This window comes from Protopterus annectens, chromosome 4.part0 (genome assembly GCF_019279795.1).
Source record: "Protopterus annectens isolate FY-2018-M chromosome 4.part0, PAN1.0, whole genome shotgun sequence".
Classification (NCBI taxonomy): domain Eukaryota; kingdom Metazoa; phylum Chordata; order Ceratodontiformes; family Protopteridae; genus Protopterus; species Protopterus annectens.
The window spans coordinates 621399227-621424901 of NC_056733.1; the positions used below are offsets into that span (position 1 = coordinate 621399227).

At 44.5% G+C, this 25675-nt stretch overlaps 1 protein-coding gene across 1 annotated transcript in view; it reads left to right on the forward strand.

Annotated features, from left to right (window-relative positions):
- The window catches only part of SBNO1 (strawberry notch homolog 1), a gene marked incomplete in the record, with an annotated part of 3303179 nt that overhangs the window by 2910717 nt on the left and 366787 nt on the right, over nt 1-25675 (forward strand). The window contains 1 exon segment of the mRNA XM_044068578.1: nt 11350-11426. Coding sequence (XP_043924513.1) covers nt 11350-11426 — 77 coding nt within the window.

A 25675-nucleotide genomic window follows, 5' to 3' on the forward strand; every position in this document is an offset into this window, starting at 1 on the left:
TGCAGGCATCAGATCTCACTCCACAAGGGCCACAGCTACCTCTGCAGCTTTCCTCAGAGGAGTTCCTACCAAAGATATTTTGGAAGCAGCCACTTGGAGTTCTGTGCATACCTTCTCCAAGCACTACCACCTACCATTATACTCCAAAACTAGAGCAGGCTTTGCCACTGCAGTCTTGCAGGGCATCCTGGCTCCTCCTACTTCCACCTAGTGCCTACCACCCCTTTCTTAGCTTTGGGATTCTACCCATCTGTTATGACTGCAGCTGTATGCACGATGAACACAGTACAGATGTTCTTCATTCCACATTGCTGCAGTCCTAACTATTGGGTAGTCCGCTGTCCAGTCGGCCCGAATACCAAAGTATATGGCTGACGTTGGTCAGGGCGCATTAGACTGACGTCAGTACGTCAGGGTACTAATGCGCATGACCGACGTCATATCCTCAGTCTTTTTTGCCGCATGGTCCGATGCAGAAGCAATTTTGCGAGTGCAGGTTGGCATTCTGAAAGTTTCTGAAGTCAGAGTTTCAGACCGAATCAAAGTTGGCTAAGTACCCGTTGGGAATATTTTGGTTTTTCTTGCCTCAGTATTTAACCGGATGTCAGAAAAAGTGAATAACTGTATTTCTTGTGGGAAACAGATACCTCATAGGGATTACCATACTTTGTGTATACCTTGTTTAGGGCCTGAGCACGGCGTTGTTGGATGCCGCTCTTGTGCTAGATTTAACAAACGCACTATTAAGAGAAGGTTAGACTGTGCCAGGTTAGTGTTTGGGAAGCGTTGTAATTATAAAATGCCGCCGGATGCTCCGGCCGCTTCGCTAAAAAACGCAAAGATAAAGCAGCAAAGCCTAGGGTGGAGGAACCGACAGTCCCAGACGTCGGTTCTTTGGAAGGCTCAGTGGAGCCGGAGGTTTTGCCAGGTGTCTCTTTGGAGTCTCAGGAAGAGACTTTACTGTTGCAGGATGTATCCTCTCAGGAAGTAGGCCAGGCTGAGGGGGCTTCTCAGGTGGCTGTTCTTCCCTCTCTTCCTAAGGTGGTTAGAGCCTCTCCTTCAGTTTCCAAGGCTTCTTTGAGGGGCAGGCCAAGTTTAGCTTCTGTGGGGGTTTCTCCTAGTACTTCAGGATCTCTGCCTAAGAAACATATGCTTAAAATGGCAGAGGATTTGATTACTATGATTAGGGGTTCTATGCCCCCTCCTGATAAGAGGCCTAGGGTGGAACCTGAGTTTGAGAGTTTTGAGCAATGCTCGGAGGCTTCGGAGTCTTCGGCTGAAGACTTGCAGGAGTACCCTCCTTATTCTGATTCTGATGTGGATGATTCTACTCCTTCTGCTTCTCCTCCTGAGGATTTTTCATTTTCAGAGACTCTGCATTCCATGAGGGAGCATTTTAAATGGGAAGGTCAAGATTTCTCTGATTCCAGGAAAAGGCTTAGGGAATTCTTGTTTTACCCCAGCATAGGCCTTTAGCTATACCTCCTGTTTTGAATGTGGTGGAAGATGTGTTTGCAGAGGCTTCCCTGAATCCTGATTCTTTGCCTCCTGCCCCAGTTAAACCGGATAGGTATTATAGGGTGCCTGAAGCTCATAAGTATCTTTTAAGAGTCCTAGGGCAGACCCAGAAACTGTCTCTCAGGGGCCTAAAGGTGTGAAGGCCTCAGTTGTTAAAAATCCTGTCCCTCCTGATAAAGAGGCAAGGGCTTTGGATAGATGGGGAAAGAAAGTGTATACTTCTTCCACTTTAGCCATGAGGCGTTGAATTGTCAGTTTCACATGTTAAAATATCAGAATTATCTTCTTTCACAGTTGAAATCTAAGGTGGATGCTCTGGCTGAAGGTATTGAGTGTAAAGAGTTGCAGGATTTAGTTCATGTGTCTGAACAGGTAGGTAAACATTCTTTGCAGTGTGGTTTTGATGCTGTGCAGGCCTCCTCCAGGGTGGCTGCCACTGGTTCTGTTCTTCAGAGGCACGCCTGGCTGAGAGATCAGAATTTAGCTGAGCATGTTAAGACAAGGATTTTGGATGCTCCTTTACAGTCTGATGTGTTGTTTGGTTCGCCTGTGGAAGCAGTTTTGAAGAAAATGGAGGACAAGGCTAAGTCTATGCAAACTGTTAAAGATTTTTTACAGGTGCAGCCTCCGCAGTTTAGTAGAAATTGGCCTACTAAGGGATGGACTTATCCTGCTTATGATTCCCAGTCTAGGGGTAGGTCTAGACGTGGTAGGGGCAGAGCTCAGGGTTCTTTTAGGCCTAGGACAGGGAGTTCTCCTGCTCAGACTTCTGGTGAGGGCAGGGGTCAGTCCTTTCGTAAGCAGACCCAATGACCTACCTTTTCAGCTGCCAGTACATTCTCGCCTGGCAGCACCTTTGGGAGGAAGGCTGTCTCTTTTCAAAGAAAATTGGGATTTAATTACCCAAGACAGATGGGTTCTGGATATTATTCACCACGGTTACAGGTTTTATTTCCATACCTTGCCTCCTTTCAAAGGCATGCCAGACATTCCTCCTCTTCAAAGGACAGAGGCTCACAAGCAAATTTCTCTGTTGCTCCAAATAGGGGCCATTCAGTCAGTTCCTGTGCCGGAAAGGGGCCTAGGATTTTATTCTCGCCTGTTCCTAGTACCAAAGAAGGGGAACATGTGGAGACCAATTCTGGATTTATCTATTCTCAACACTTATCTGGACATTCCCAAGTTCAAAATGTTGACGTTACAACAGCTTTTACCTCTGCTGGGCAAAGATCACTGGATGGTAACTTTAGATCTCAAGGAAGCTTACCTTCATGTGCCAATCAGACTAAGTTGCAGGAAGTATTTGCGTTTTCGAGCTGGAAATTCTCATTATCAGTTCTCTGCATTGCCCTTTGGCTTATCTACTGTGCCCAGAGTATTCACAAAGGTTCTGGCTCCAGTGATAGCTTACTTCAGGCTAAAAGGAATCCAAATCTATCCTTACTTGGACGACTGCCTGATTCTGGCTCAAGAAAAAGAAGATGATCTACAGCATCTGGAATTTGTCATAGCAGTGCTAAGATGCCTAGGGTATTCTGTGAACGAAATAAAGTCCAGTCTAGTACCCTCTCAAGACATGTGCTTTCTGGGTGTGAGACTGAATACAGCAGCCCAGATGGCCTTTTTAACCCCGGACAAACAAAAGAATCTTTCCAGTTACTTCCATCATCTATCTCTTCAGTCCGGGCTGACTGCAAGGACAGTCCTTCAAGCCTTAGGGTTCATGGCATCTTGTATTCTGGTGCTTCCCAATGCCAAACTGCATATGAGGAAGCTACAATGGTATCTCAAAAATCTGTGGACACAGCACTGCCAGGATTTGGACACTGTCATTCAAATAATACCTTGCATTCAAAAGGAATTTTTGTGGTGGGCTCAGGAATGTCACCTAAACAAGGGACTCTCTGTGACCCGGCCAGAGGCAAGTCAGATTCTAACGACAGATGCCTCAGATGTTGCTTGGGGAGCTCATCTAAATGGAAAGTGGATACAAGACAAGTGGCCTGCCAGACTACAGCATCTACATATCAACATGAAAGAGATGTTAGCAGTTCAGTTTGCATTAATGGCTTTCAAGGAGTTACTTCTTCCAGGGCAGGTGTTGATTCTAACAGACAACACAACTGTCATGTGGTACATCAACAAACAAGGGGAACACATTCTTACCCATTGTGCAGACAAGCAATGATTTTATGGGAGACTGCGCTCAGTCTGCAACTAACTCTTCAGGCAAGGTTTCTGCCGGGAGCACAGAACTCCTTAGCAGATGTATTAAGCAGACAAATCATGGATCCCCACGAGTGGAAACTGGATCTTCATGTATTTCAAAATTGACAGTGTCATGGGGAACTCCAGACATAGATCTGTTCGCTTCTCCACTAAACCACCAGCTGCCAAAGTTTTGCACAAAGGATTTCATCACACAGCTTGGAAAGTGGATGCTCTTTCTTTCAGTTGGAAAAACCTTCATGTGTATGCCTTTCCACCTCTGCCTCTTCTTCCAAAGGTGCTTCTAAAGGTCAGACAAGACAAGCCAAGGATGATTTTAATAGCTCCAGATTGGCCTCGCAGCACTGGTACCCATTACTAAGGAGTCTGGTAAGGAAGCCTCCATGGCCTTTACCCTTGATTCCACACCTGTTGTCTCAGAGGGACGGTCATCTGCTCAATGTCAAGCTTCACTCTCTACATCTAACAGCCTGGCATATTCTGTTTTGAAAGACAGCAGGTCTCAGCTTCCTCAACAAGTTTTAAATGTGATTATGGAAGCCAGAAGACCTAGTACAAGGAAAGTGTACGCAGAAAAATGGAAGAGATTTTTGTTTTGGAGTGCAGCACACAATTTGGAGATTACTGAGCCTAATTTGAGTGTGGCTCTTCAATATCTTACTGAGTTACTGGACAAAGGTTTGTCTTTCTCTTCCATTAAGATTCATGCTGCAGCTATTTCAGCTCACTATGATTGTGACCCACCATTGTTTTCGCATCCTTTGTTCAAGCAATTTCTTAGAGGGGCAAAGAATATAAGACCCCCACGTAGAGCTCCTACTCCTGCTTGGGATCTCAATTTTGTGTTGGAGAAACTTACTCTACAACCTTTTGAGCCTGCGGCTACTGCTGAATTGAAATACTTGTCATGGAAGACTGCTTTTTTGTTGGCCATTACTTCTGCAAGAAGGGTTTCTGAGTTGCAGGCCCTTATGGCAGTGGAGCCTTTTTTGATTTTTCATAAGGATAGGGTATCTTTACGTACTAATCCTTCCTTTATGCCTAAGGTGGTTTCTAGTGTGGCTTTAAACCAAACTATTCATTTGCCTACCTTTTATGCAGATCCCCAAAATAAAGGGGAAAAGATTTTGCACACTTTAGATGTACACAGGCTATTGCGTTATTATTTGAGCAGGACTAAGGATTTTAGGCAGTCTCAGCAGTTGTTTGTTTCTTTTGCTTTGACTTCAAAGGGCAAGCCTGTGTCAAAACAAACTATTTCTAGGTGGATTGGGTGTTGCATTACATTTTGTTATTCCCATCATGGCAAGGAGATTCCAGCTGGGATTAGGCCTCATTCCACTAGGGCTACTGCCACTTCCACAGCATTTCTAAGGGGGTGGCAACTAAGGATATTTTGGAGGCAGCTACTTGGAGTTCAGTGCATACTTTCTCTAAGCATTATCACCTTCCTCTCTACTCTAAGTCTAGGGCTGGTTTTGCCACAGCTATTTTGCAAGGCATGTTGTCAGTTCCTGCTTCCTTATGATTTGCCAGCCTCCCTTACCTCTGCTTTGGGATTCTACCCAATAGTTAGGACTGCAGCAATGTGGAATGAAGAACATAGTACAGTTTTGTACCTACCATAAATGTAGATGTTCGAGGATCCACATTGCTGCAGTCCAATTTACCTTCCTCCTTCCCTCTGTGTTTAGGGGTGGTTGTGTAGGTGAGGTTATATTCTGCTAATTGTGTATATATTGTATATATATTTTTTGGTGCAGGTATTTTGGGAGTTTTTGTTTTTGGCCTTATCTTTTCAGGGTCTTCTGACATCTGGGGCAAGAAAAGACTGAGGATATGACGTCGGTCATGCGCATTAGTACCCTGACGTACTGACGTCAGTCTAATGCGCCCTGACCAACGTCAGCCATATACTTTGGTATTCGGGCCGACTGGACAGCGGACTACCCAATAGTTAGGACTGCAGCAGTGTGGATCCTCGAACATCTACATTTATGGTAGGTACAAAACTGTACTTTTTGTACCTACCATAAATGTAGATGTTCGAGTGCTAATACAGCTGCAGTCCAGGTTTCCCTCCCAACTTCCCCTCTTGGGACAGGCCTATTTGCTAACACCTCCTCATACAACCTGATTGGGGTATTCATTTATGGTGCATTTGCTTGCAACTACTGTATTTTGATTATATGGCATTGCTTTATTACACAAATTTATGTATTGCCTTCCTTTTGGGGGCACCTAACATCTGGGGCAAGAAAAACTGAAGAAAATGGCGTCGGCTGGTTCTTTTATACCCCTGTCGCACTGACATCAGGGAAGAAGCGACGACAACCGACGCCGGACCTAGACTTTGGAATTTGGCCGACCGAGGACCCGCCTGACGGCAGGAGAACCCATCTGTTGTGACTGCAGCTGTATTAGCACTCGAGCATCTACATTTATGGTAGGTAGAAAACTGTACTTTTCTAATATTTTCTGTTTTTCTTGTACTTTGTGTACCTCTCAATACAATCGCGGGTATCATATAATTTCTATAGTACTACATTTTTATGTAGTTTTTTATTCTGATACCATTGTTCGTAGTTGTCCTTTATTTCCTTGTCTTTGTTTAAAAAAAAAAAAAAAGTAGTAGTAGAATTAGTAATTAGATGCAAATTGTTTTTTCTCCGTGTTGACTATCTTTACTGTTTTCAGTATGGTGGATAACATTCCGGCAGAGTTTAAAAAATGTTCTAAGTGTGGACATAAGCTCCCCTTCTCAGATGCTCACACTTTGTGTCTACTGCTTAGGACCACTTCATTTGCAAGAAGATTGCTCTATTTGCCACGGGTTCAACCCCCAGGGCTTTGGTGGAGCACAAAAACAAATTGATTTTAAAGAGCCTTTTGCCATCGTCTTTTGGAGAGGCTATATCTGGAGATAAATCTGCAAAAAACAAAACATTCTAAGTCATTGTCTCCGAAACCTTCATCATCATCTTCTGCTTTGGAATCTTCAAAGAAAAGGACTCCCAAAGGTCTGATTTCACCCTGTGATCCGAAAAAGCTGAAAATGTCTGATCAGACTCCTTATAACCCGAAGAAGCCAAATTTAACTGATGTGACACAATTCCAGTCTGATCCAACTGTTGCTGATTCATCAACACAAACCATTTTCCCACGGACTCTGTATTCACCTTCAGTGGATCCTGTACCCTCCAGGGGGTACATTCCATTTCTAGATAGACCCAGGTCCCCTTCAGTGTTTTCCAATCATTTTTGCAGAAGTCTCACAGAGGAAGATGTGAAAGAGTAGTGAAGAAGATTCTTTCGATGCAAGGACAGATGGTGGGTGTTCCTCCGGGTCAGGAGGTCCATTTTTCTGTTACACCCCCCCCCCCACTACTACTTCCTCCTCTGACTCCTTCAGTTATCAGAGTCTCTGGATCCTAGCCGTCCAGATCCTTCTGGCTTGGATCTGAAGGTTGCTTTATCCTTGGATCCAAAGCTCTCCGAGTGCTCTTATTACCATTGGCTCGAGAGAGCTGTTGGAGCCGAAGCCTCCCTGTCAGATCCGAGGTGTTGCAGCCGACTCTGAGGCTGTCGGCGCTGTGTCTGCACTGGATAGCTCTGTACTGGCTTCCCCCTCTGGGTTTTTGCCCTTGCAGCGGGGGATAACTGGTCCAGAAGCTGGCCTTTTTGGATCCGATGTCTTCCTTTCTTCAGGGCAGTCTGCCTTTGAGGCTGTGAAAAGAGTTGTCTGTGTTGGCAGAACAGAAGCATCCATCCCCCTCGGATCCCAAATCTGCAACCTTGATGTCACAGAGCCTTACCAAGTCTTTCCACAGGGACAGTCACTACCGAGACCCCAGGCTTCCACAAAGGGAATTTTGATTTCTTCTTCTGATACCTCTCCAGAGCATACCACTGAGGAGGTCCCTAAGAAGAAGACGTGCTCACCAGGGGAGTCTCTCAAGATACAAATTTTGATGAATGTGAAGGGTCCTCATCATCGCCTCCTGAAGATGTCTCATTCAGCGACATCTTAGAAATCCTTAAGCAGAGAGGTGGCTGGATGCCCAGAAACCCTTTATCTGAGGAGTCCATATTCCTGGAGGCTTATGGTACTGGACCATTTTCCTCCTTGGTGGGTCAACCTACTCATGTTGTTTGAGTTGTTTGAGTTGATCTCTTGGAAAGCTGACACCATTGAGCCTATACCTCGGAGACCAGATAAGATTATGACACCACCTGTAGACAAACGGTTTTGTGGAAAAGGGGTTCTCATTGATGCCATGGTCTTAGCAGCCACCAAAAAGAAACTTGCCAAGGAGAGTTTTACTGTCCATTCAACAGGGGGTCTTTGCGATGGACAGATTCGGGAAGTGCATCTATGCTTTAGCGACAGTCACTGAATTGTTTGGCACATTTCACAAGACTTCAGAGGGATTTGATTAAGGAGCTGTTTCTGTAGAAGTCATCTATGACTTCACAGATGGCTACTCTGCAATCCGTTTTGAATTCTTCCATGAGGCTGATTTTGAATACAGCCGAAGGAACATAAAGGGCAACAGGTTCAAGCTTTTCCATTAGGAGACATGCCTATCGGATGTGTTTGAGATTTTCAGAGCCCTTCCAGTCCTTGTTAGTCAATGCTTCCTTGGACGGCATGTTTTTGTGTGGCCCCAAAGTGAAGGGGACACTACCCATGTTTGAAAATTATCCTGTCTGCCATGGACGTATGTTTTTTGGATCCTCAAATATCCTTTTCTAAGATTCAATGAAGTGGTTGAAAGATGAGGTTGAAGTGCCAGGGTCCATTCCAGGGCACAAACGGAGAAAGTTCCCTCAGGGACAGAGGAGAGAACTCTAATGGACTATGATGGCGCTGTGGCAGAGGTGGCACTTGATCCCCAGCAGAGGCCAACTTGCATATCAGTGTCCTAGAGATGAGAGCAGCGCTTTCAACATTGTAGGCCTTCTGGAATGCTATCTGTTTGGGGACTATTGCAGTTCAGTTGTGTCAGTAGTTTGGTACATCAACAAGTAAGGTGGGACCAGATCCTACCCCTTGTGTCAAGAAGGTCTGAGTGTGGCAGTGGGCGGTCCCATCCAGCTTTTTTCTCAATAGCAATGCATATTCCAGGGAAATCCAGTGTGATAGCTGAGAAACTGAGCAGGTGCATTATTCTACCTCATGAATGGCTCCTGAGAAGAATGTCATGTAAGTAATTTTCCATCAGTGGAGCCAGCCTTGCTGCATTCATTTTGCCTTCCCCTCTAAACAACAAATGCAGCAGCTACTTTGCCCTAATCCCCCCATAGGGGGAATCACCGATCGATGCTCTGCTTCACACTTTTCCCCATAACACTAATTCTGAAATTCCTTCAGAAAGCTGCTATGTTGAAGAGCAAAATCATCCTCATTGCACCTTACTGGCCTCGACAAATTTGGTTCCCCTTGCTTTGGACTCGCTTGCTTCACTAACCTTGGATTCTGGATCCGACTCCAGACCTCAAGCCTCACCCGACAAGCATGATTCATCCAAACTACTAACCTCAGGCTGACTGCCTGGCTTCTCGAGTTCCATTAGTAGCCAGACAACCAATGCTTTCTTCACCTATTTGTCAGATTTATTTATTGTATTTATTTATTTGACATTTGTTTACCAGGGTGGTCTGACTGGGTCTACAGAACCCGTGTTCAGTAGAGGCCTGGGGAAAATGCTCACATACAGTACAGTACAAATACAGTATAATCCAATACAGTAAAGATTACATTAGAAATACTATACAAAAAATAAGTTAAAAACAAATTGCTACAAGATGTTGTAATATATTACTACACATCTGGACAATTCTGTACAGTTAAAACATTACAGACGATAATAGTCATTCTCATCATACATCATGTAGATAGTGTCCAAAAAACAAACTTTTATCTTCCCATAAGCCTGCTACCAGAAAGCTCTGTTCCACCAAATGCAAGAGGTTTGTTCACTGGGCTCATCTAAATAATACTGAACCCTTTCCAGCCCCCGTACATAGCATTCTTGATTTTTTGTCCCATCTTTTTAAAGAAGGAGCTAGTTCATCAATCACTAAAATCCACTCAGTGGCCGTATCAGATTTTCCCATCTGTTTTGATGGTTCCTCTGTTGCTTCTCATACATTAGTCTTCTTGAAAGGCACTCTTCTTTTAAGACCCCCTTTTAGAGATCCTACTCCTCCATGGACCTGAATCTGGTACTGCAGGTTCTTACTAAATCCGCCTTTGAACCAGCAGCTACATATGACCTTAAATATCTTTCCTAGAAGACCATCTTTCTGGTAGTTGTTACCACTGCCAGACAAATTTCTGAGATTCATGCCTTGTCCTCTCAACTATACTTTTTTTTTCACACGGATAGAGTTGCACTATGAATTAATACTTCCTTTCTTCCTAAGGTGGTGTCATCTAATTTCACTGAATCAATTGCTCTGCCAGTGTTCTTTTCCTAAATTTGCTAACAAGGGTGAATACATATTAGATTTATTGGATATCCAGAAACGATTACGTTTCTACCTACATAGAACAAAAGACATCAGAAAGTCTGACCAGTTGTTTTTCAGTCGCAGAACTAAAATTGGGAAAACCAGTTGCCAAATTCACTTTATCTCGGTGGCTAACCAACTATATTTCATTTGTTTATAACAAACTGGACATTACTCTACCAAAACTGTTACGAGCCCATTCAGCTAGATCCATGGCCACTTCCCAAGTGTTTCACTCCAGAATGTCCATGGATGATGTATGTGCAGCAGCAACCTAGGCTACTCCCCATACTTTTGTTACTCATTACAAATTGGATCTGGTCTCCAGAGGTAGAGCATCATTTGGCTTAATAGTGCTCAGGAATATTCTTCCTTAAGTCCACCCTGGATTTTAGGTAGCTAGGGAACTCTGTCCCATCCATTGTGGATAGAATGAAAATTGACAGCATCAAGTAAAGAAGTTATGTACTTAGCATAACATTCCATCTTTGTTCATTTTTATCTTTCCTCAACTCCCCTCCCACCAAACCCCATCCTTAAAAACTTCTGGAAGAATGAGTGGTTACAGGACATTTCTGTCCTTTTATATTAAGCTCCAGATATATAGCCGCCTTAGTTTCTGAATACGAATATGCCTTTCTAGTAAAGTCAGCAAACAAGATCTGAGGGAATTGGGATTGATGCATTGTGAGTAAGGGAGAAACTCCAGAGTTATTGGTTGCTACAAGCTTTAGCAACAGCTGAGTCAGATCAGAGGGATCCGGATCTGAACTCTTCTGTCAAGGAAGAATGAAACTGGGACAACACAGATGAAACGTTATGGTGAGTACACAACTTTTTATTTATCCAACCCCACTACTTGGTAATTACAGAAATTTGTTTTCATGAATAGCTCATTCTGACATAATTTAAGTGAAGTTGTTTTTGTCTTTTGTGGTGCATTTTTTGTGTTTGATCCATGGCAGTGTTTTAGTACTTTTGCAAAAAAAGTAAGGGAAGTGTGATGCAACATCTAGCATTGACATTTTTTTCTTGACTATTAAACATTTGTAATTTCAGTCTTATAAGAAATGTCCTTACTTCTAGGTGTTATCTGATGATGCTATGCCTCATTGGGTGGATCAATACAAGTCATCGGCTGAAACGTGCACTCATGCATATTGGTTAGTATAAAAATAAAAAATGTTTGTATTTTTTTTAAGTCATTCTTTTGTAATAATGGTATGTTAAAGTAATAAGTACATGTTGAGTTTCTTTGTAATATCAGTATATTGCAAGTAATAAACGAGTATTCCTTTGGCTTCATGACATAGAGAAATTGGAGCCCTGGCTGCACCCCCAGCACTGGTGGAGTCAGCCAGGGAAGGAGAAGAATGAAAGGGCTCTACTTCCTCACACCTGCCGAAGGGGGGGGGGGCTGCACTTTGGGACACACTGGATAGGTGCAAGTTCCTTGCTGGACACCAGGAGGGTCATCTCCTCAGCTTCAGGGTTACAGTAGAGCAACGTAGAAGTAAGCATCCCTAGAAGAAATGAGAGATATGTCCCTCATGGTCAGCCTATTGCACATCTTCCTTTGCACCAAGCTGTGGGGGTTGGGGGTTCACAAAGGTAAGAAATGCACACTACCCCACTTATTACCTTAATGATGTCCTATCCTAGTTGACTATCACCTTAATGATAGGAATCAAATGGGCCGGTTGGTTCTGAGAGGACTGATGACTGACAGGAAGCAGGAACAGAGTGTGCACAAACATTAATAAAGGTATAGAGTCTTTCATGTGGTTAGTTTAATGGATTGCTGATGTCTCACTATTTGTAACCTATCGTATAACTTATTAATATCCTGAGGAATGTAGTTTGAACCAAACATCCCTTTGTTGTGATCCATTATTGTTTGGCTGGTTAAGATAGATGTCTGTTTCATCTCCAGGAATCTGATGAGCTTATGGCTATCATTTCAAAAGGTGGACTTTAATCATTTCTCAAGATTCCATTCATGGTTTCATCAGAGTTAACTATGTGTACACACCAGAGCCTGATTGTGTCTTCAAAATTTGGCCTTTTGGTCTACTTTTGTGATGGGGTTTTACATACGTGTTGGTACTCTTAAGCTAGGGGACACTTTAATTGATGTTTTCTATTTATTTATTTTTTTATAAATAAAAGTGTTAGCATGGTGGTAAAATTTGACAGCAGTTGACCATTTCACTGCTGTACTTTGATCCTGTTGGTGTTGCAGAAACATGTTTGATGTTCTTCGTGTTTCACTGTTGCAGTCATTAGATTTGGGTTATCTGCTTGCAGGTAGCCCTCAGCCAGCCTGAATACCAGAGTTTTGGATTCTTGCTTCGGATGCTGTCTCTTCTTCCATGACGTCAGGTCGTCAGGGGTATAAAACATGCAGCCAATGCCATTACATCAGTCTTTCTTACCGTGCAGTCCCTGAAGCAGAAGCAATTTGCAAGTGCCGGTCAGCCGACTTCTGAAATTTTCATTTTCAAGTTTCAGAAACAAAGTCTTCAAAAAAAAAGCCAAGTACCCTGTTGGGGATCCTTTCTCTTGCTCTTAACCAATGTCACTAAAAGTTAACAATTGTCTTACCTGTGGAAAGCAAATACCTCATAAAGATTTTCATTCATACTGCATTCCTTGCTTAGGCCCAGACCATGACGTCCCTCGCTGTCGGTTTTGTGCCTTATTCAACCCTCGAACTATTTGTCATCGGTCTGTTTCCACGGCAAATTATTTTGGTACTCGGTTTAACTATCCAGAAATGGCTTTGGTAAGACATCGGACTACTGATATTCGAAAAAACGTAAGGATAAAGACAGAGACAAGACCGCATAGGTCCAAAACTGCCGACGACGCTTCAGTTAAGCTAGTCGCCAGTTCGCCAGTACTCAGGGAGGAGCTTTCGCAGCCACTGATGCCCACTACTTCAGATTTGCAGGCCTCTACTGAGACCCATTCGGAGCCCGGTATGCTGCAAGATGCTTCTTCGACTGTGGAACCTGCAGATGTCTCTACCTTGGATGGGTCTGGAGCCGCTGTGCAGGCACTAGCTTCTGAGGGTGTATTCAGTCATACAGATTTGCATTTTAAACCGATGCCATCTTCTTCATCAAGGCTTAAAACTCGACCCACGCCTAGAAAACAGACGTCCAAACCACATGGTCAGGCCCATATGCCTAAAATACAAATGCTTAGAATGGCTGAAGACCTTATTACTTTAATTAGGGGAAGCCAGCCTCCCCCCTCTAAGAGACCTAGAACTGATTTTCCTTCCGATTCTTCTGATCAGATTTCTAAATTTCTGTTTCTTCTGATTACGAGGATTTGCCCTTATCTACCTATGAGGGTTCTGATGCAGAGGATTCCATTCCCTCTGCTTCCCCTCCAGACGATTTTTCTTTTGGTGAAACCTTGCACACTCTTAGGGAGCATTTCCGCTGGGAAAGCCAGGATTACTCTGACTCCAAAAAGAGGCTTAGGGAATTCTTACTCCTCCCTCAGCACAGGCTTTTAGCTATCCCTCCTGTTCTGGACATTGTAGATGATGTCTTCTTGGAATTTAACCTGGCCCCAGACACCTTACCTTCAGCTCCCAGAAAACCTGACTGGTATTACAGAGTACCTGACTCTCTCAAGTTCCTCTTCAAGAATCCTACTGCGGATCCAGAGACCATTTCCCAAGGACCAAAGGGCATTAAGGCTACTGCTGCCAAAATCCCTACCCCCTCTGATAGATATTCCAGGGCCTTGGACAGATGGGGTAAGAAGGTATACACTTCTGCTACTTTGACCATTAGTGCCTTAAATTGCCAGTTTCATATGTTAAATTATCAGCAGCATGTTATGGGACTAAAACAGAAAATGATGTTGATTCCTGACTATGCTGAACATAAAGAATTACAGGATTTAATGCATTCTGCTGAACAAGTTGGTATACATACTTTAGAAGCATCTTGTAGGGCTGCTGAAACTGGGTCTGTACTTGGAAGGCATGCTTGGCTTAAGGAACAAAACTTGCAAGATTATGTTTAAGCTAAATTACTGGATGCTCCCTTAAACCAAGATAGCCTGTTTGGCAACAAAGCAGAAGTTGGCCTTAAAAAGATGGAGGAAAAAGCTTAAATCTATGCACACTGTTACAGATTTCCTGCAAGTACAGCCTCCCAGATTTAGTAGGCATTGGCCTTCTAAGAATTGGTCCTTTCCTGTCTTTTCCAGGCCTTCTCAGCCCAAACCCAGGTACAGTAGACCCACCTAGGTTAGTCTCAGGCTGCACACAGGCCAAAGCAGTGAGGGGTTCCCACTTCCAAAGCTGGAAGCAGTAAGACACCCCCTATGGAAAAATGTCACAGTGACTTGACCTTAACCTTTCCAAGCCCTGCTCAACTGCCTGCTTCCTCAGGAGGAAAGCTCGCTCTGCATGCAAAAAACTGTGAACTCATTACCCAGGACAAATGTGATGTTCTTCGTGTTTCACTGTTGCAATCATCACATTTGGGTAACTGCTTGTAGTAGCCCTCAGTCGGCCTGATTAACAAAGTCTTGGGTCCTGCGTCGGTTGCTGTCTCTTCCGTGACGTCAGGTCGTCAGGGGTATAAAACATGCAACCGACGCCATTACATCAGTCTTTCTTGCCATGTGGTGCCCGAAGAAAAAGCAGTTCACAAGTGCTGGTTGGCAGACTCCTGAAATTTTCGTTTTCGAGTTTCAGAACCAAAGTCTTTAACTAAAGCTAAGTACCCCGTTGGTGAAACTTTTTCTTGCTCTAAACCGATGTCAGTAAAAGTCAGTAATTGTATTTCTTGTGGAAAGCAAATACATCATAATGGTTTTCATTCGTACTGTATTCCTTGCCTAGGCCCTGACCACAACGTACTTCGCTGTCTGTTTTGTGCCTTATTTAAACCACGAACTATCCATCATCGGTATATTTTCGCTTCTAAATATTTTGGAGCACAATTCAATTATCCTGATATGTCTTAAGCCATCCGACTACCGACATTCTGAAAAAACGCAAAGATAACGACAGAGACAGGCTGCCTAGGTCCAAAGCTGCCGACGACGCTTCTCCTAAGCCAGTCGCCAGTTCGCCAGTACTCAATGAGGTGCTTTCGCAGCCCCTGATACCCACTACTTCAGATTTGCAGGCCTCTACTGAGACCCATTCGGAGTCCGGAATGCCGCGAGATGCTTCATCTGTTGAACCTGCGGATGTCTCTACCTTGGTTGGGTCCGGAGCTGCTGTGCAGGCACCGGCTTCTGAGGGATTATTCAGGCCTACTGACTTGCATATTAAACCAACGTCATCGTCGTCTTCAAGGCCTAAAACTTGAACCATGCCAAGAAAACTGATGCCTAGACCGCATGGTCAGGCCTCCTTGCCTAAAAAACAAATGATAAGAATGGCTGAAGACTTTATTACTCTAATCAGGGAAAGCCAACCTTCCCCCTCTAAGAGACCTAGGACTGAATTTGCTTATGATACTTCTGACCAGGATTCTGAAATTTCTGTTTCCACTGATGACCAAGATTTACCCTTATGTACCTATGAAGATTCTGATGCTGAGGACTCTATTCCCTCTGCTTTCCCTCCAGAGAATTTCTCTTTTGGTGAAACCTTGCATGCTCTCAGAGAGCATTTTCATTGGGAAAGTCAGGATTTCTCTGATTCTAAAAAAGAGGCTTAGGAATTTTTTACTCCTGCCCCAGCACCGGCCTTTAGCCATACCTCCTGTACTAGACATTGTTGATGCATTTTCTGAATCTAGCTTAGCCCCTGACACTTTACCTCCTGCTCTTAGAAAACCTGATACATATTACAGGGTTCCTGACTCTCACAAGTTCCGTTCAAAAATCCTACTGCGGATCCTTAGACCATTTCACAGGGACCCAAGGGCATTAAAGCTACTACTGCCAAAAATCCTACCCCCTCTGATAGAGACTCCAGGGCGCTGTGTGGATGGGGTTAGAAGGTGTACACTTCTGCAACTTTGGCCATTAAGACCCTAAACTGCCAGTTTCATATGTTAAAGTATCAACAGCGTATTATTGGATTGCTTAAACAGAAATTAATGTTGATTCCTGATTGTGCTGAAAGTAAGGATTTACAGGATTTAATGCATTTTGCTGAACAAGTTGGAAAACATACTTTGCAATGTGGTTTTGATTCACTAGAGGCATCTTGCAGGGCTTTTGTCACTGGGTCTGTACTTAGAAGGTATGCTTGGCTTAAGGAGCAATCTTTGCCAGATCATGTTAAAGCTAAATTGCTGGATGCTCCCTTAAACCAAGACTGCCTGTTTGGCAACAAGGCAGTAGTAGTACTTAAAAAGATGGAGGATAAAGCTAAATATATGCAAACTGTTCAGTATTTCCTGCAAGTACAGCCTCCCAGATTTAGTAGGCATTGGCCCTCTAAAAATTGGCCCTTTCTTGCCTTTTCCAGGCCTTCTCGGTCCAAACCCAGAACTAGCAAGAACTCCCAGGCTTCAGTCCCAAAGTACTCACAGGACTAAGCAGTGGGGGGGGGGGGGCTTCCACTTTCAAAGCAGGGAATGGTAAGACTCGCCTTATGGTAAACTGTCTCAATGACTTAACTTTAAATCTTCTAAGCCCTGCACAACTGACTGTTCTTTTAGGGGGAACGATTGCCTGGCAGGCAAAAAATTGGGAACTCATTACCCAAGACAAAAATGTGTTTTAAATATAGTTTCCCAAGGATACAGAATCCACTTTCACTCCTCACCAACCCCAAACGGTTGGCCAGATCTACCCACAAATCAGGGGGCAGAGGCTCAAAAGCAGTTTCTCTCTCTCAAGCATCCTACTCCTGTTCCAGAAGAGGAAAGGGGGCAAGGTTTCTACTCAAGACTTTTCCTGGTGCCCAGAAGAGACAACAACTGGCATCCTATCCTGGACTTCTCTATCCTAAACACATTTTTGGTGATCCCAAAATTCAAGATGCTAACTCTTCACCAGCTACTTCCTATTCTAGGCAAGGATGCTTGGTTGGCAACACTGGATTTAAAGGAAGCCTACCTGCACATCCTAATAAGGCAATCTTGCAGAAGATACCTATGCTTCAAAGCAGGCTACATGCACTATCAGTTCTCTGCACTGCCCTTTGGCTTATCTACTGCACCCCAGGTATTCACAAAATGCCTAGCTCCAGTCATTGCATTTTGCAGACAAAGAAATATCCAAATATATCAATACCTGGACGATTGTCTAATTCAGGCAGAAAGCCAGGACATACTATTGAATCATCTGACGTTTGTACAGAAATTAACTTCTCTGGGGTACACCATAAACAAAAATAAATCACATCTTGTACCCTGCCAACAAATTGTATTCCTGGGAGCAAGCTTGAACACAACTTCCCAGATGGCCTTTCTCACGCCAGAAAAACAAGTTCATTTTACAGCCTACTTCAAACTACTGGCCACAAAGACCCAGCTATCTGCAAGGAAAATACTGCAAGCCCTGGGGTTCATGGCCTCCTGCATTCTCCTAATTCCATATGCAAGACTGCATATGAGGAAACTACAATGGTATCTAAAAACCATATGGTGTCAACATTCTCGGGATCTAGAGGCGCAATGATTCCTATCATACCTTGTCTACAGATAGTTCTTTTGGTGGGCAGAGGCCTGTCACCAAAACAAAAGACTGCCATTCACTCTAGCCCCTGCCACCCAAACCCTAACAACAGATGCATCAGACTATGCATGGGGGGGCTCTCTTGGCAGGGAAGTGCATTCAGGGCAAATGGAACCCAAGTCAAATGCACCTGCATATCAATCAAAAATAAATCTTAGCTGTACAGAATGCTCTAACAGCCTTCAAGGACCACATTTTTCCAGGACAATTAATGGTAAAGATGGACACCACCACAGTTATGTGGTATATAAACAAGCAGGGGGAACCCACTCATACCCTTTCTGCAGACTAGCCACAGCTCTGTGGAACACAGCCTTGAGCTACCAGGTTCACCTACAGGCTCAATTCCTGCCAGGAAAGCTAAATACTCTGGCAGAAGAACTAAGCAGAAATCTCATGGACCCATACAAGTGGAAACTGGAACCAAAGATATTCAACATGTTGAGAAACAAATGGGGGAGCCCCGATATAGACTTGTTTGCCTCCCCCCTGAACTACCATTTGGAAAAATTCTGCACAAGGACTTTCCACAAACAAGCTTGGAAAGTGGATGCCCTGTCCTTCACCTGGAAAAACCTATCTGTTTATGCCTTTCCCCCTCTGCCTCTCCTCTCTAAGTTACTACTAAAGATCAAAGAGGACAAACCAAGGACGATACTGATTGCACCAGACTGGCTGCGCCAACACTGATACCTCCTTTTGTGCAGTGTCACTGCTGGCACCATGGTACCTGCCTCAGACCCCTGCCCTGCTGTCACAGCAGGAGGACCAGATTCTGCACCCAAAGCTTCAAACCCTGAAAATGGCAGCCTGGCTAATTACCTGATCCTCTCTGTTACCATCCCTCAGTAAGCAAGTGTTGGATGTCATTCTGGATGCAAGGCAGCCTAGTACTAGAAAATCCTGTGCTGAAAAATGGAAAAGATTCTGTTCCTGTAACCAAACTCAGGGGGTGGGCACAGCAGCACCCAATTTACATCAGATTCTTCAATACATAACTGAGATGCTGCACAAGGGCCTTTCCTTTTCCTCCATCAAAATTTATGCCTCAGCCATTTTAGCTCAGAGCCACCCCTCTTCTCTTATCCACTGCTGAAGCAGTTCCTCAGAGGGGTCAAAAACTTAAGACCACCCAGGAGAGCCCCCTACTCCAGCCTGGGAACTTAACTTTGTATTGGAAAAACTCACTCTACCTCCTTTTGAGCCAGCTGCAAATGCATAGTTGAAATTTCTTTCTTGGAAAACAGCCTTCCTTTTAGCCATCACTTCAGCAAGAAGGGTGTCTGAATTACAGGCCTTCATGGCAGTGGTGCCTTTCATCATTTTTCATGTGGACAGTGTGTTCCTCAGGACGAATCCCTCCTTCATGCCCAAGGTGGTATCCAGTGTGGCCCTTAATCAGTCCATTTGCCAACCTTCTTTTTTAATCCACAGAACAAAGGGCAACGAATACTGTACTCCTTAGATATGCACAGACAACTTGGGTTTTATTTAGACAGGACTAAACCTCTCAGGAAATCTGAACAACTGGTGGTTGCATTTGCTGCAGGGGCAGAGGGGAATGCCATTTTAAAGCAAACCATTTCTAAATGGATAGGCCATTGCATTAATTTCTGCTATAAGCACCATAGAAAAGCTACACCACAGGGGATTAGACCACATTCAATCTGGGCTGCATCTAACTCTGCAGCCTTTCTCAGAGGTTGTCCCTACCAGGGACATCCTAGAAGCTGCTACCTGGAGTTCTGTACATACCTTCATGAAGCATTACCATTTGCCAATTTTTTCTAAATCCAGAGCTGGCTTTGCCACTGTGGTCTTGCAGGGCCTTATAGCTGGTCCTAATGCTATCTGATTTCCTCCTGCCATCTTTAGCTTTGGGAATCTACCCAAATGTGATGACTGCAATAGTGTAACACGAAGAACATAGTACAGTTGTGTACACTTACCATAAATGTACATGTTCGAGTGTATTCACTGTTGCCGTCCTAGTTACCCTCCCTCCAGCCCCCTGACTTCTATTGGCTATACCTCTATTCTTGCTTTCTATGCTTAAATCTTTTTGGTGTATTTGCTTTTTTGTTGGAGGTGTAACCTTGTATATATAATTGCTTCCCATTATGGGGGCACCTGACATCTGGGGCAAGAAAAACTGATGTAATGGAGTCTGCTGCATGCTTTATACCCCTGACGTCATGGAAGATGAGACAGCAACCGACGCAGGACCCAAGACTTTGTTAATCAGGCCGAATGAGGGCTACTGCAAGCAGATAACCCAAATGTGATGACTGCAACAGTGAATACACTCTAACATCTATATTTATGGTAAGTGTACACAAATGTACTTTCCACTTCCACACCTTACCAACCCCAAACAGTTGGCCATACCTATCCCCAAATCAGTGGGCAGAGGCTCAACAGCAGCTTCTCTCTCTTCTAAGTATCAGGGCTATTCATCCTGTCCCAACAGAAGAAAGGGGACAAGGTTTTTACTCCAGACTTTTCCTGGTACCCAGAAAAGACAGCTCCTGGCGTCCTATTCTGGACCTCTTTATTCTAAACACCTTTTTGGTAATCCCAAAATTCAAAATGCTAACACATCAACAGCTGCTTCCTATGCTTGGCAAAGATGCCTGGTTGGCAACCTTAGACTTAAAGGAAGCTTTCCTGCACATTACAATAAGGGACTCTTGCAGGAAATACCTGCGCTTCAGAGCAAGCTCCATGCACTATCAGTTCTCTGTACTTCCCTTTGGCTTATCTACTGCCCCCAGGGTATTCACAAAGTGTCTAGCTCCAGCCATTGCATTTTGCAGGCAGAGAAATATTCAAATATACCCATACCTGGACAATTGTCTGATTCAGGCAGAAAGTCAGGACATACTATTACGACATCTGGCATTTGTAAAGAAACTTTTAATCTTGCTGGGGTACACCATAAATGAAAAGAAATCTCATCTAGTACCCTGCCAACAGATTGTATTCCTGGGAGCAAGCTTGTGCAAGCTTGAGCACAACTTCCCAGATGACTTACCTCATGCCAGAGACAGCCTGCTTTAAACTACTGGCCACAAAGACCCAGCTATCTGCAAGGAAAATTTTGCAAGCCCTGGGGTTCGTGGCCTCTTGCATTCTACAAGTTCCTTATGCAAGAATGCATATGAGGAAACTACAATGGTATCTAAAAAGCCTATGGTGTCAACATTCTCAGGACCTGGAATCAGTGATTCCTGTCATTCCTTGTATAAAAACAGAGTTCCTTTGGTGGGCAGAGGCCTGCCACCTCAACAAGGGGCTCCCTTTCAATCTACCCCCTGCCACTCAAACCCTGACTACAGATGCATCAGACTATGCATGGGGGGCTCACTTGGGCAGGGCAGTGCATACAGGGCAAATGGAACCCGAGTCAGATGCACCTGCATATCAACCAAAAACAAGTGTTAGCTCTACAGAATTCCCTGATGACCTTCAAGGACCACATCCTTTCAGGACAATTATTGGTAAAGACAGACAACACCACAGTTATGTGGTACATAAACAAGCAGGGGGGAACCTACTCGTACCCTCTCTGCAGACTAGCCATGGCTTTGTGGAACACTGCCTTGAGCTACCAAGTGCACCTACAAGCTCAATTTCTGCCAGGCAAGCTAAATTCACTGGCAGACTACCTAAGCAGAAATCTCATGGACCCACACAAATGGAAACTGGAACCAAAAATATTCAACCCCTTGCGGAACAAATGGGGGACTCCAGAGATAGACTTGTTTGCCTCCCCCCAGAACTACCAATTGGACAAATTCTGCACAAGGACTCCCCACAGTCAATCTTGGAAAGTGAATGGCCCTGTCCTTTACCTGGGAAAGCCTCTCGGTTTATGCCTTTCCCCCTCTGCCTCTCCTCTCGAAGGTTCTGCTAAAGATCAAGCAGGACAAACCAAGGACAATTTTTATTGCTCCAGACTGGCCTCACCAGCACTTGCACCCCCTCTTGCTCAGCATGATACTGTTGGATCCATGGCACCTACCTCAGACACCTTCCCTGCTGTCCCAGCAGTGGGCCAGATTTCTGCACCTTCAGCTTCAACCCCTGAACCTTGCAGCCTGGCTAATTCCTTGAGCTCTCCAATAGCATCCCTCAGTAAGCAGGTGCTAGAGGTCATTCTGGAAGCAAAGAAACCTAGTACTAGACAATCCTATGCTGAAAAGTGGAAAAGATACTGTTCCTGGAGCCAGACCCAGAGTATGGACACTATGGTGCCCAGTTTACCTCATATTCTTCAGTACTTAACAGAAATGTTCCACAAGGGCCGATCCTTCTCCTCAATTAAAATTCGTGCCTCTGCAATTTCAGTACATTGTAATACGGAACCACCCCTCTTCTCTCACCCCCTGTTAAAGCAATTCCTCAGAGGGGCTAAAAATTTAAGACACCCCCCCCCCCCCCCAGGCGAGCCCCTAGTCTAGCCTGGGACCTTAACTTTATATTGGAAAAGCTCACTCTCCCTCCATTTGAACCAGTTGCAACTGCAGAGTTGAAATTCCTTACTTGGAAAACAGCCTTCCTTGTAGCTGTCACTTCAGCAAGATGAGTGTCTGAATTACAGGCCCTCATGGCAGTGGAGCCCTTCATTATCTTCCATGCAGACAGGGTTTCCCTCAGGACCAGTTCTTCCTTTATGTCCAAGGTTGGTGTCTAGTGTGGCCCTAAATCAGTCCGTTCATTTGCCTACCTTTTTCCCTAATCCACAAAACAAAGCAGAACGAATTCTACACTCTTTGGATGCCCAGACAACTTAGATTTTTATTTGGACAGGACTAAGCCTCTCAGAAAATCTGAACAGCTGCTAGTTGGATTTGCTGCAGAGGCAGAGGGGAAGGCCATTTCAAAGCAAACCATTTCTAAATGGATAGCCCATTGCATTCATTTCTGCTATAAGCACCAGGGAAAACCTGCACCACAGGGGATAAGTTCACAGTCCACCAGGGCTGTATCTACCTCTGCAGCCTTCCTCAGAGGGGTCCCTACCAGGGACATCCTAGAAACTGCTACCTGGAGCTGTGTTCATACCTTCACCAAACACTACCACATGCCTGTTTTTTCTAAATCCGGATCTGGTTTTGCCACTGCAGTATTGCAGGGCTTAATAGCTGGGCCTAATGCTCTCTAACTTCCTCATCCCTTCCTTAGCTCTGGGAATCTACCCAAATGTAATGACTGCAACAGTGAAACACGAAGAACATAGTGCAGTTGTGTACACTTACCATAAATGTAGATGTTCGAGTGTATTCAGTGATGCAGTCCTGGTTACCCTGCCTCCAGCCCCCTGACTTCTCTTGGCTGTACCTTTCCTTCTTGTTTGGTGTATTTGAGCTTTCTGGTGTGTTTGCTTTTTGTTGGAGGTGTATCATAACATATAATTGCTTCCCGTTATGGGGGCACCTGACATCTGGGGAAAGAAAAACTAATATAATGGCATTCATTTATGGTAAGTGTACACAAGTGTACTTTCTATCTCAGATCATTTTTCATAGCTGTGGAGAGCTGATGTTCATAGTGTTTCACTGTTGCAGTCATCACATTTGGGTTATCCCTGCCAGGGTAGTCCTCGGCCAGCCCGAATACCAGAGACTTAGTATTTCTGCGTCAGTTGCTGTCGCTTGAGGACTGACGTCCGGTCGTCAGTGGTATAAAGTAAGGCAGCTGACGCCATTACATCAGTCTTTCTTGCCATGAAGCCCAAAGAAAAAGCAGTTCGCACAAGTGCCAGTTGGTCGCTACCTGATTTTTGTTTCTGAACTGAAGTTGAAGTCTTCTAAAGCTAAGTACCCCATTGGGGATCCTTTTTTCTTGCACTAACCGATGTCAGAAAAATTTAATTGTCTCACCTGTGGAAAGCAAATACCAGACCGAGACTTCCACTCTTACTGTGTCACTTGTCTAGGCCCAGACCACGACGTCCCCTGTTGTCGCTTCTGTGCTTTAACGCCAGAACTATTCATCGTCGGGCCCTTATTGTAGCCAGATATTTTCATTTACAGTCCTCGAATTTTGATATGGCTTTGGTAAGCCTTCCGACAGGAGATCTTTCGAAAAAATGTAAAGATAAAGACAGACCGCACAGGTCCAAACCTTCCGATGACGCTTCTGTTAAGCTAATTGTCAGTACTCCAGTACTCAGTGAGGCGCTTTTTCAGCCCTTTATGCCCGCTTCAGTTAATTCGAAGGCTGCTACCGAGACTGTTTCGGAGTCCGGTATGCAGCAAAACTCTTCATCTAAGGGTCCTGCGGTTGTCTCTACTTTGGATGAGTCCAGAGCCACTGAGTAGGCACAGACTTCCAAGGATGTCCTTCGCACCACCGAATTTCGACACAAACCGACGTCTTTCATGACTACCATTCTTTCAAAAACAACCGAGTTCCTTAGGCCCAGGGTTCGAACCACACCGAAGAAACCGACTACCCACTCTCAGGCACCTGCTACCTTGCCTCAGTCTCAAATGCTTAAAATGGCAGAAAGACCTTATCATGCTGACCAGGGAAAGCCAAGCTACCCCCTCAAAAAGAAAGAGCTCTATCCCCAGTAGTTTTGTCTGATTGAGTCAGATTAATCTGATGCATCTGACTGTGAAGACATACAGCCCCTCTCCACTTATGAGGATTCGGATACAGAAGAATCCATTCTTTCAGCCTCTCCCCCAGAGGATTTTTCCTTTGGGGAATCCCTGCATACTTTAAGGGAGCATTTCCAATGGGAGAGTCAGGACTACCCTTGGTCTATAAAGAGACTCTGGGAATTCCTAGATCTTCCGCAACACAGACCCTTGGCCACCCCCACCCCCCCAGTCCTGGATGTGGTGGATGTTGTTTTCCTTAAATCCAGCTTGACTCCTGATGCCCTACCTCTTGCTCCCAGAAAACCAGACAGGTAATACAAAGTCCCTGACTCACACAAATATTGTTTTAAAATCCAGCAGCTGACCCTGAGGTTATTTCTCAAGGGCCAAAAGGGATTAAAGCAATCTCTGCTAAGAATCCCACCCCCTCAGACAGGAATTCCCAAGCATTGAAAAGATAGGGTAAAAAAGTATACACCTCAGCTACTCTTGCCATCAGGGCACTCAATTGTCAGTTCCATATGCTTAAATATCAGCAACATACCTTGGAATTCCTTAAACAAAAAATGTCCTCCTTTCCTGCTTGGGCAGAATCTAAAGATTTACAAGACTTAATGCATTCTGCAAGTCAAGTAACCAAACACACTTTGCACTGTGGTTTTGATGCCCTAGATGCTTCTTGCAGGGCAGCAGTCACTGGATCTCTCATTAGAAGACATGCATGGCTTAAGGAACAACTCTTGCCAGACCATGTCACATCTAAATTTTTGGATGCACCCTTGCACAAAGATAACTTACTTGGCACTAAGGCAGAAGAGGTCTTAAAAAATATGGAAGAAAAAGCAAAATCTATGCAAACAGTTAAAGATTTCTTACAGGTCCAGACCCCTAGGTTCATCAGGCATTTTCCCTCCAAGCACTGGTCCTTTCCTGCTCCGAGTAAACGGGCCCAGCCTAGTCCCCGTGGAAACAGACCCCCCCAGACAGCAGCCCCAGGGAATGCAGAGATCTAAGCAGTGGGCTACCTCCACTTCAAAATCAGGGAGTTCTAAGCCACCCCCTTATGGTAAGAACTCACAATGACCCACCCCCTCCCCTGCCCACCTTCACTTACCCCTAGGAGG